Source organism: Dysidea avara, chromosome 9 (assembly GCF_963678975.1).
Source record: "Dysidea avara chromosome 9, odDysAvar1.4, whole genome shotgun sequence".
NCBI classification, from domain to species: Eukaryota; Metazoa; Porifera; class Demospongiae; order Dictyoceratida; family Dysideidae; genus Dysidea; species Dysidea avara.
Window position 1 is genome coordinate 10,206,764 of NC_089280.1, and position 12,908 is coordinate 10,219,671.

The 12,908-nt window shown below is 37.9% G+C and overlaps 1 protein-coding gene across 2 annotated transcripts; it reads right to left on the reverse strand.

Annotated features, from left to right (window-relative positions):
- Positions 1-62: 62 nt before the first annotated feature.
- LOC136266066 (uncharacterized) lies at positions 63-12,681 on the reverse strand. 2 transcript variants are annotated; one of them, XM_066061025.1, is made up of 3 exons: positions 12,547-12,681; positions 6,940-7,221; positions 63-1,578 (listed from the first exon to the last, which is right to left on the reverse strand). In XM_066061025.1, exons 2-3 carry the CDS (start codon positions 7,211-7,213, stop codon positions 281-283), a joined length of 1,572 nt encoding a protein of 523 aa, XP_065917097.1. In that variant the 5' UTR covers positions 7,214-7,221; positions 12,547-12,681; the 3' UTR covers positions 63-280. The 2 variants fall into 2 exon arrangements, with proteins under 2 accessions (XP_065917097.1, XP_065917098.1); XM_066061026.1 differs by lacking the exon at positions 6,940-7,221 and having other exon boundaries at positions 12,547-12,652.
- Positions 12,682-12,908: the final 227 nt, after the last annotated feature.

Here is a 12,908-nt window from a genome sequence, read left to right on the forward strand (position 1 = left end):
GAGAATATGTTATTCTTAGTTATAGATGCATACATCCCATCTACGTAATTCCAATACATACTTCACAAGTAAGTGGGTAGCATCATCTAAATCATGATGTCTCTTCAACTTCATACGTATCCAAGTGGTTAATGGCTTCTTAGCTAGGACTGCACAAAGTAAGCAAATAGGGGTGACAACCAGAAATACACAAATTATTGTAGTTGTAGAGTCTGAAAATTCATAAGTATTCAAATTAACAACCAATACCATGTTTAGTAGAATTGTAGCATCTAATGCATTATGCATTCACAAGTTCATTGGCATATGGTTGGACCCATATATGAATTACAACTATGATCACGCAAGCTGTTTGTAGAAAATAAACTCTGCTTTGATAGTCGCCAACAGTATATGAAATAATGAAGATTGCCAATCGACATATAAAGTAATAAGCAGCAAACCAATGATATCTGTCTTTGTAGCTCCCTTGAAATTGATCCAGCAATGGTTTGATTTTAATCAAATTGATTTTTCTTCGTAGAAATGGCTCAAGTAAAAGCAAGCATGGAAGTCCCATCACAAAAATTATTACGCATAAAATTGCTACAATTCCATAGACCACATGTCTACCACTGAAATATTTTGCATCTGGTGAAGAAAAAGTGAATGTGTCATTAACATTGTTAAATGTCAGTGGTTTCAATAACTGAAGGGAGGTTGATGTTAGTGATGTATACGCTAACAAGAGCAAAACACAAACAGTTCGTACAATATAATGTTTTCCAAAGTATGCCATCCTTGAATATTTGACTACCTTGGTTATAATGAAGAGTATGAGTGAGACAGCTAACACGTGGATGTAGTTGATAAACTGTTGATCAATTCCACTTAATCCTTCAACAGAACACAACTTTCCAATGAACTGAGGAGTCAGTTTGGCTAAACTTGATATCACTGCAACCAGCTGAAACACTACATCAGAAGTGTACAAGTCATTTCCTAAGAAAACATCCACTGTACTGTAAAAGTAAATTATCCCATACAAATGTCCCAGGGATATCTGGAATTTGGAATGCATTATACACACACCTACTACTATTATAATCCAATACAGAATTGTCAACACAATCACCAATGATAACATCCCAGAACACTTCTTCCTATCAACACAGTCAGGAGCATTACGTGCTAGAGTATATCCTGGACTACAGCCACCACAAGCTACTCCAGTCCTGTGTGGTCTACACTGATCATCTGTTTGCCTTGGAAAGTTGTAATACCCATTTACTGTCTCTATATTATGATAACTAAGATCGCAATAGAAGATGGGACATAATGAGACTGTGCATGTCCCTGAGACATTACCAAACCAGTATCCTTGTCTGATATCAGCAATATCTCCATAACACTGCATAACATCATCATCATCATCACCATCGTCATTGTCACTGCTGTTATCATCATCATTGTTGTCGTCATTATCATCATCATTGTCATCATTGTAGCATCCACATTTTTGTGGGTTCTTACTATATACAAATCCAATAGCAAATGAAGACAAGTTGAATAACAGCGTTGCATTCAGTTCTTTTATATCTATATCAAAGAAAGAATTGAAGCTATTATTTAGAGTACTGTCAACATCATAATTGACATAAACATCATGAGTAGCATGGTGTGACTACAATCATTTCTCTCTTATCATGCATACCAAAAATAATAATGTTCTATCCTATAATGCAGGTTAGGCCAGGCAAAGTAGATTCCTTGTTTCTCATCAGTCACTTCCTCAATTTTGATGTGAGCAGGTGTTCAATATTCATTATGATATCCTGTTAATCAAATATTTTAAAAATTTGTTTTTATACCATTTATCACAAGAATCATGTCATGATATACAACCATATGAATATTTTTACACAGCTGATTCCCATCCACAGTAGCAGTGAGACAAACAAATGCCATCGTTAGGCACCAGCCTATTATGCTTTTAATTTTTCCTATTATGCTATGCTGCAGTGCTCAAAATTTTTGCCTATTATACTCATAATTATGCTCAATTTTTTCTGCAGTTCCCATGTTTTGTCACTTTCTAATGGATAATGATAAACTTTGGCTTATGAATAGCTGGTTAAATGTAAAAGTAAATGCTCATTGTGCATTAAGAATTTGGCTGCATTGTAAACTATAATAATAGTCGTGTCAAATAACTAGGCTTTACTGCGGCAACAACTATTCTGTCCACCTTTTTCAGTGGTACAGTGGATCCTCACTAATCCGAACTCCAGTAATCCGAACGCTCGATAATCCGAACAGTACAAATGACTGTTTTATTAGAGTATTTTCAAACAAATGTATGTTCTATTAGAGTAATTGAATTAGGTTCTGTATATAATCAATGGGTTCACTAATTCAAACAAATTCACTAATCTGAACAAACTTTTGTCAACTTGAGAACAGAGCTGTTCGGATTAGTGAGGATCCACTGTATGCATTTTTGCTTATACAGTATGACATAATTATTCTGCCTATTATGCTAGCATTATGTTTGATGCTTTCGGGCACCTATTATGCTCAAAATTATGCCAGCATAATAGGCTGGTGCCTAGCCATCGTTAACACAAGGTACATCACATGCATTAAGATCACGTGCAAAATAGGGGGCATGATATACTAGATTGTAACAAATGAAAGTTGAGGTGGCAGTGCTTTGGTAGAAGCAGGAGGCTGATGAGAAACAAGCAATCTACTTTGCCTGGCTTATTTGGAATTGCATGTTTTCTGTAGTGGAATTATAACACATGCTGTAAGTACTAATTCCCCCCAAAACACCTTTGCTGTAAAAAAAGGTGTGTCCAAGAAACTACAAGTACTTGTAACCCCATGTAAAAACAACTCAGCTGTAGAAAGACTACATGAAATTAACTGGTAACTGAAAGAGCTGATATCTGGAGTGGCCAAGAATCAAGTTTACTACAACTAACTATGATTATCAAAGTTTTACCAAATCCATGCAAGAATACCTTGGCTGTAAAACAGGTAAATAAAAGCTACTGGCAACCAAAACAGCTGATATCTGAAGTGGCAAAGAATAAAATTTATGTTGATACAACTAACTACAATTATTAATGGATTTGTAACATTGAATCTTAACCATTCAACTGTGTTCTATACATTCACCCCTTTCTACATCCTAAATTAATTCATTGTAACTCTAATTGGCTGATAATTTGGTCACCTTTTTTCAATAGTCATTTTAGAGAAAAAAGGCAGCCAAATTATCAGCCAATTAGAGTTACAAAGAGTTAATTTACGATGTAGCAGGGATGAATGTATAGGACACAGTTGAATGGTTAAGATTCAATGTTACAAATCCATTAATAATTGTAGTTAGTTGTATCAACATAAATTTTATTCTTTGCCACTTCAGATATCAGCTGTTTTGGTTGCCAGTAACTTTTATTTACCTGTTTTACAGCCAAGGTATTCTTGCATGGATTTGGTAAAACTTTGATAATCATAGTTAGTTGTAGTAAACTTGATTCTTGGCCACTCCAGATATCAGCTCTTTCAGTTACCAGTTAATTTCATGGAGTCTTTTTTCTACAGCTGAGTTGTTTTTACATGGGGTTACAGGTACTTTTAGTTTCTTGGACGCACCTTTTTTTTACAGAAAATGTATTTTTGGGGGATATCACAAATGTTTATTCAGTTATATAATTTACAGATCAAGCCATGGGGGTGTATGATGAATTCTGCATTGTAGGGTGTAGTGACCAAACACAAATCTACTGATAAGTGCTAAACATATATCATACATTCCTAGTAGCTGTGAATTGTTATTAGAATCAGGGCTACAATTTACTGGTCAGTGGTCAGGCCAAGTAATGACAAAAGTCAGGTTACTACTGAAGATATGTGCAAAACACTTACTTGCAAGCCATGCTTTTCTAGGTTGTCTGGGGGATGCCCCATCTGAGAAAAAAATTGACATAGTAATTTTGAGATTGAATCTGGGAGTGTATTCAGACAGAAATTAATATTTTCTGCTATATTACTAGATGAAGTTTCTATTAGAGTAGTTTATTGCCTGACTGTTCAATTAGAGTATATCAATCCATGAATAAAACCTGCTACGACTGCTGCTATAGTGACCGTAGGAGGACTTAGCAACTTGGTTTGTTATTCACAGCACAACATGCTTTGCTGAGGGTCTATTAAAGAGATCACAAACGTGGTACACCAGATTATACTAATATCATTTCATTACATAGACACATAATATACAAGCACAAGACACACACAAAATTTGCAAACACAATACGTACTATACATTTTCACACATATACACCATGTATTGGTTGTATTTGATGTAAACAGGTTATTATCACCTAGCTCTCTTGAAATGCTCTTGTAGGTAAGCTGATAATTTCCTTACTTATTGTTGTTAAAAAATTCTTGCAGTGCTCCTGCAGAGGTAGCTACTGGGGAGTGAATGATTATCATTGATATCATAATTCATAATACTTGTTGTAATGTGAAATCAATTATGTATACTGTATCACTATACTATTGTTATGTTAATGTGCATGATTTATCATTGAGGAGTATGATTTTGGTATAATGTTGGTAGACTGTAGGCTACTGCATGGTGTGTTTGACTATACAGCGGCATGCAGAGGAACCAACTTGTATTTCAAGTTTTAGAAGGGAGGACGGGTGCATGTAGTGCAGACATTTTGTGATGGTGGGGACCTGAGGATATGAGTATGCATCCACATTAGTGTGCTGTTCACATGTAGAGCATGACAACTATGGGGATCTGCTGGTGGGTATAGCTATCAGCTATGCATATGCCTCACAGGATACTTATTACAGCTATCCAGGGGCCCCACTTTAACTGGACCCCTTAATTTCTCTGGGTGACCCCTCCTATAATTATAGGGAGCAGTGGATTCCACAAGGGTATGGCACTCCAATACATTAATTGTGTACTCCTACCAGTGCCTTCAGATAAAGGACACATGGTCAAGTACCCATGTACATTTACAAGTGTTCACGTGTGCTACTGGAGGTGTGAAAAGGACTTTCCAAGGGCCTTTCCCTAAATTTGGACAAAAGTTGATGCCTGCTTTTGCCTGGCCATGCTTGGCTACCCCTGACCCTGCTGCACTGGTTGACGCGCGTCTAATTTCTACTGGTATGGCACATGTATGAAGTGGTATGACCAAATACGGAAATGACGCATCACCTTTACCTACTTTGCGAAAGGGTGTAACTGTAAGTTTTTGTATGTGTGTATAAATAAGACGTTGTAGCCCTTCTCTTGACTGAACATTAGTGAATTTAATAGAGTTAGCCATTAGGTGCACATGTTATACACCTATCAATGTCATGCTCCACCTACCCCAGAGGTGGGGATTTATTGGGGATTGTCAAAAGCCAGACAACACATTCCCCACCCTTGGGGACAACTTCGAGTTACAAATCCCCTACTATTATCCTTGGGAATCACTGATACATGCTAACAACATAGTTTATTCGTGTTGCAAATGCCCCTACATTGGGGATGAGTTAGGGTGACCGCCCACTGCCCGACCTGGGGTAGGTGTGGCATAACATTGATAGTTGTATTAGTGTAAGAGAGGAGATAGTTATTCCTTTACACTGTTGTACGTAGTAAGTTTCCTAAGATTATGGTCAAATTTTGCCAGGTGTTAAAATTCACCTTGCCCAGTGTATCTGGAAGAAATTGTATTGCATATTTTTAGTTCCAGTTTCATGTTTATACTATGAAATCTTCAGTGCACGAGGTTATCCTGCATTGTTATTTATCAAGGTCTCATTGTTGCTGATGGAAACATATTGTAGAAGTCTGTATTATGTTGCTATAGTCGTGAGTCTTGACTGCCTGCATATTGATTGGCATTGTTCTAAATGACTGAATTTATATAGAGCAACTAGTGTGGAGTTGGATAGCTGTGTCATTGGAAGTCCCAGGAACTTTGACTGCAGGTAGAAAATAAACACAAGTGAATATTTGCTGTGTGCTGACCGGCAATGGTTTAAATGACTGGATTTGTGTTTTAGAGTTGGGATTGTGTTACTGTATGTAAGATGTTTGGTGTTCCAATAGTTTCACATGGCCAGATCATTTTATTTTACAGATCAATTACTAGTACTGGTACTAACCACCAATGTCTAGATTATGACACTACTCTGATATGAAGGTGTCAGTCCTGTTTTCCAGGTACATTTATGTGCAATGAGATTTTGGAACCTCTCATATTTGACAGTCTGTGCATGGTAAATGTGCAATAGTGCATGCCAAACTTGTTACCAAGATCTTTTCTCTTCAGATTGAAAGTGTTCTTTTTCTTGGCAGGTCCAGTGAAAATGAGACATTGGTTTTATTGGGGAAGGCATGGACTACTAGTGGTTTGCCACTTGCAGCACAGGTTGTTGGTAAACGGACCACAGTTTTTGTAAAGGAAGATCAAACTGGTACGCATGTGCACATGTTCTTTTTTGCTCCCTTACACACATACACACAAACACGAGCACACACGAGCACACACACACATTGTACACGAGCACAGTATACACACAGTAAACCAGTAAACTATACATGCATACACAACATATTGCTTGTGTAAACTTTATATTGGTATAACTTTGTATATAACTTAATATTGCTACTCTTAAATCCAGGTATGTGACCCAGAGTGGAGTAGGAGGTGGAGTTTCTCCCAGGCTAGATGGAATGCCAACTGTAGTAGCAGCTGCGTGTGTTTTAATTGAGGCATGCGCTTTGTAGTTTCTTGGCCGTGCGCCTCACTACCATGAGTATTGTGAGTCTTGATATTATAGCATTTTGCTCCATTAGTTGATAAAACAATTACTCTTGTTGACATTGGTTTACATTACTATTGTTAAACATGACAGTAGCACCATTACCAATTATTGTGATGTTGTGAAGGATTCCTGATCCTATTGGAGAGGTAGTGTTTAGTGTAACTGATTCTGATGTGATGTTTGCAATAGAACTATTTGCCAGGTGTAGATAAGCATAGTAGAGAGAATCACAAGGACATGTTCCATTTATACAACATTCACCAATGGTCACACCTTCATTATTGATTGAGCATGTGATTACTGTACCATCAACATATGAAATAAACTGGCTGGTTGCCATAAAACAAATTAATATCAATACAACTTCAGTTTCCATCACCTATACTGTATAAATGCACAGCAATACAGTCATTCATAGAGACAAATCTAGTAAGGTTCACAGTTATAAAAATTATATGTATTAGAAAACCATTGAGGTGTAGCAAAGTCACTAAACATGTATATAGCTATCCAGTGAAAATTGAGCAAAAGATTAAATTTCATTATGGTACGTACACCCCTGTTCTTTTAGGCTATGTATAAGGAAAAACTGGCAATCAGAAATAAAAAGCGATGAAACAAGAGAGGTCGTCAATAGCACATGGCTAGCCATGACTGAAGTAGGGATGAAATGTCTACTTATAATATACCGTTCACAGAATAGTATAGCTGCAGGTGTGGATGACCTCCAGCCTTGTTTCATTACTTTTATGATCCATATACTCACTGGTGAATTATCACATATTTCATCAAAGGAAAGAATGGTGTCAAACACATTATAGAAATTAATAATGCAACTAAACTTGTGCTCTGGCTATATATAAATTACTGAAACATGATTCACTTCAGTTCCCACTTGTTATACAGTATTACAAAATAATGTAGAATAGCATGAAAAGTATCTTTCCAATTAATTCAGTCACTTTGGGAAATTATGTCATATAACTTAACGTGCCCTCTATTAGTTACTGAATTGTAAAGTGGCCAGCCATTTTCCTTCGGTTTCAGCTATGTTTCACCTGTTATACAGCAGAACAGTATGAGAAGCACCTCTAGATCTGTAATCAATCCAGTCACACTACAGACAATAATTAAGTACTGAAGCTATGCTGCATGTTTCTGTGAATCAATTCCTAGTGGAGAAAGAAACGGAACGTAAAGAAGGACAATTGCAAAGGTAGGTCTATGTGCATGTGTCTTCACTAATTTTAGTGTTCTTTCATGGTAGCACTGTGCCCCAAACTGTACAACTTTCCCAACATTGTAGGTTTGGAGACTTTTGTAAAACTGATGAATGGGTTGGACGCTATCAACAACCAAACCGCTAGTATTCTGGACACATAGAGTGATGTCTTTGAAGGATTAGGATGCATAGCAGATGCTTCATACCACATCAAAATTTACGAAAGTTCCCAATCAGATGTACACCCACCAAGAAAAATCCCTGTCTATCTGAAGCCAAAGAATCAACAGGAACTTGATAATATAATGGAAGAGCTTGATCCATGTGATTTAAATAACGCAGTTAAATGTGATTACCACCCAATAAATACAGTTGATGATATTGTAACAAGAATGCCAAATGCCAAGGTGTTCTCAGTACTGAATGCTTCTGGAAAGTCAAGTTAGACACACCAAGTGCCAAGCTCTGCACTTTTGGGCACTACATGTTTAAATGCCTTCATTTGGACTCTCATCTTGATATATTCCAAAAATTAGGTCAGAGATGTTTCGTGATGTAGGAGTCGAAGTTGTTGTTGATGACCTGCTGATATGGGTGAAAATGAGGAACAACATGACACCTGCTTAATGCAAGTTTTAATTAGAAAGAGCACATCAGCTAGGCTCAATAAGAACAAGTGCCAACTCAAGAAAGATGCTATTACTTACATTGGAAACATACTCAGCAAATATGGCCTGAACCAGATGGAGGCAATTGTTATCATGTCCTTCCCAACAAACATCAGAGATTTCTAGGTATGCTAACGTATTTAGGTAAATTTATACCCAATTTATCTCACATAGCTTCACTGCTTTGAACCTTACTAGAAAAGAACATGGAATGGCATTGGCAAGCTGAACAGGCAAATAGTTTTACATCTTTGAAGGAACTGATCAAAAAAGCTCATGTACTCAAGTACTTCAACTCTAGTAAGTCTACCAAATTACCAGTTGATGCTGATTCTAAAGGATTAGAAGAAGTCCTCCTACAGGACAATCACCCCCATTGCCTATGCATCCAGAGCACTCACCACATACCAGCACACTATGCCCAAATTGAACTTGCAATGACATTTGGTTCCATGAATACATTTTTGGCATGCTTGCCATTGAAGTGGAAACTGACCAGAGAACTTTGGAAGCCATACCCAAGAAGCTTTATCATTATATGCACCAGCTAGACTCCAAAAGATGATAATGTCTATACGAAAGTATTCAAACAAGCTTGTATACCACCCTGGAAAATATAGTGATTGCTGACACCCTACCAAGAGCATAGCTCCAAGTCATTTGATTTTGAAGTAAACGTATTATCAGCGCTCCAAACTAGAGCAACTTCAATCAACAACTCAAGCTGACTCAGCTTTACAGCAATTAATGCAGCTAACTATGGACAGCTGGCCAAGACAAAAGTGTCAACTCATTGTATACCATATTAGCAAGAGTTCATAATATATGCTATGAACCCTTGATATTAGTTAGTCTTTCCAAGAACAGATATCATTCAGTGATGGAATCCTTTTCAAAGGTGAAAAGATTATAATCCCTATTGCCTTGTAGTCCGAAATGTTGGTGTTGATTCATAGTTCCATTTGGGCATAGAGAAGGGTAAAAGGCGAGCAAGAGACGTTTTATATTGGCAAGGAAAGTCATCACCAATCCAATATACTGTCTCAGCTTGTAGTACCTGTAACATGTATCAAAGGAAAATCAAATCAGAAGGAACCCCTGATCCCACATTCTGTTCCGTGGTCTAAAGTTGGAATTTACATTTTCGAACTACAAGAAAGCAATATCTGGTGATAGCAGATTATTACTCAGGATTTGTTGAATTAGACCTGCTTACACATACCACAGCCAAACAAGTGATTACTCATTGCAAGTCTCAGTTTTCCCACTATGGAATACCTGATGTTTTGATATATGACAATTAATGGCCCCCATTTTTCTAACCATGAGTTTTAACAGTTTATCAAGCACTATCATGCAGATGGACACCTCCAACCTGTACCACCCACAGTCAAATGGAGTCAAATGGTATGGTTGAGAAAGCTGTACAAACTGTCAAAAGGCTAATTAAAAAGGTAACACATGATGGAAATTACCCATATCTAGCATTAATTGTGAGAGTATCGTAATACTCCATGGTCAGATACCCTTGGCTTACTAGTCCAGCACCTTATGGGTAGATCAGATGTACAAAGACTCTCATACCCACTTCAAGCACTTTGCTATAGCTGGAAAAGTCAACCCAAACAGTACAGAAGGAACTTTAACAACATCAAAGACAACAAAAACTGCATGTATCATGACCAACATACAAACCCATTGATGTTGCAGACTCAATACTGATGATAACCAGGCAAAAGATGGCAAATGGAAGCCAGCTAAAGTTACCAGTTTAAACCAAATAGGCCCTCGTAGGAAATAGTATTGTGGAAATAGAAAGGATCTAAGAAAGGTAACAGGTGGTACAAGTATTAACACAAGTGTCGATGATTTCCTCGACGATCAATCATATGACAGTAATCCAAGTGAACCAGTCAGAGAAAATTGCGATGACTGTGAGTCAGTTCTAGCAGTTGCATCAGATCCAACCTTAAGACATTCCCGACGAACTATCAGGGCGCCAGTTTGATATGCCGACTAATCCACATAACTGTAATGTATAGCTACACAGCACACATTGAGTGTACAGTTTCACTTAAATTTGATCAGAGCACTGCGGAAGGAATTTTGATTCTGTGTACCCCATAACACGCTCCTTTTTGTAAGGATGGTGATATAACAGTGCTTGAAATAGTGTCAAAATAATCCGCTGTCAAAATGTCTGGACAAAGTCACCAATGACCTGTCATTAATTGTGGTTGTCCAGTCACTTTCAAAATGTACTTTAACATGTGAAGCATGCTCATTCTGGGGGGGGGGGGGGGGGGGGGGTCTGGGGGGATGCTTCCCCAGGAAATTTTTTAGAATTACGACATCTGAGATCACATCTGGAAGCATTTTGAAAGGGTAAGTTTAATCTGTGAATCACTTACAAACTTTATGTATGATTATTATTATTGACAGGAAACAAGAATTGATCAGTTTGTTATTGTATTTGTATCTTACTTATAAAATTAATGTTACAATTATTGAAAGTATTATTACACTGATAATTACAGTGAGTGATATGGTCATAAACAGTCATAGCTATAGCTAATTCCGTCAGTAATGTCAAGCTCACAAATAACTCCCATCTTGGTTAAGGTTTTTTTTAGTGATTGTGTAAATAATATCCATTTTTCTTTTATTCTTCAACCTGGCAGCCTCACTAAGGTTGGCTTGAGCCATTGCCCTTGCAATTGGTACATATTCCATCAAGTTACTGGCTGACTCCTTGGCCTCTATGATGCCACTGCTTGCTTGTGCATATATCCTCGCATAATTGTATATCAGGTCAAAGCGTGAATATTGGTCGTGCCTTCAATAAAGGCTGGCCTATACTGTCGCATCGAGCAGAGCTTACCATTAGAGTTCACATTTTAGCCTGCATGCGGGTCACGTGCTCCCGATCACCAGACGTTGTTTCAAACCACAACCATCGTATCGTCTGAAGACTTTTATCGTTTCAAACAGAAACTTCTCCACCGTTTTCTCCACTACCACACGGTTCTTAGTGCCTCCGCAGCCATTGTTAGCAGTATCTTCACTGAATCTCCTTTGTCTGGACAATTTGTCTGGATAAATAGAAACTTATTCAGACATTCCGTGTATTGTCCGGATAATGTCCAGATAATGTCCGGTTGTCGAACGTTATTTCGAGCACTGTAATGCAATTCGATAACCACATGATCTTGTACAATATTGCATGTGCTTTATCATGAGATATTATTCAGAACATTCTCAACACGTTTGTTACAATCAGTAACTACTGAACAAACTTTAAAGTAGGCCTGCCTAGTACACTGTAGGAAATAGCTCCTAAAGAGTGAAGACCTACAATCCAATCACCATGTAAGTATATGGCTAGTGTGGCCACACATTGCATTGGTGGGAAAACAACTTCAATTCTTCGGAAATTTCCTCCTAAGCTATTAGGATGTCACATGTCAATAGGACGGCTATACGTGACGTGATTGTCACATGTCGTGAGTAGCTATATGACTCAGAGTCACATGACTGTAATTAACATGTATATTTTTTTTACTGAAAAGGGAAATCTTTCTGACGATGTGCTGCGGTCTCGCGTACCGGTCCACATCCCCTTCATTCATTGGGTCGGAAAATAAAAAAAGGGGGGGCTCTGTAGATACGTCTGATAAGCGAGACCATCAATAAGGTTGCTTGTAGCAAAAAGAAAAAAAAAATGAGGTACGTAGCTATATTTGAGCTGTTCAATAAAGCTAGTGATAAGAATATTGCTAACAGCTATAGACCTATACAATACGTAATTAGCGTACGTACCTGTAGCTAGTGTTGAAACTTCAGCTGATAACAACAGCCAGTCGATGTAGAGCATCACTAAGCTAACGTTTGTACCGCGTACGATAGTCGGATACTACTCTACCAATGGTACTGTGTTACGTCATTACAATGACGGAAGCAGTACATGAGTAGGTAGTCTGCCGCTTTTTAGCGAAGGGCCGGGCGCTGCTAGTCTAGCGTGGCCCGACCCTTTCCTCGCAGCCGCTTATCGATTGGAGATTATAAGCGGCGCGCTGTACTAGGCAAGTGGGTGTCACTCCAATAAGCACTGTACCACGATCAGTCTGCGACCGCGGTCAAAACTGGTCAAGATCGATTTTCGATTTTGACCGTTGACTTTC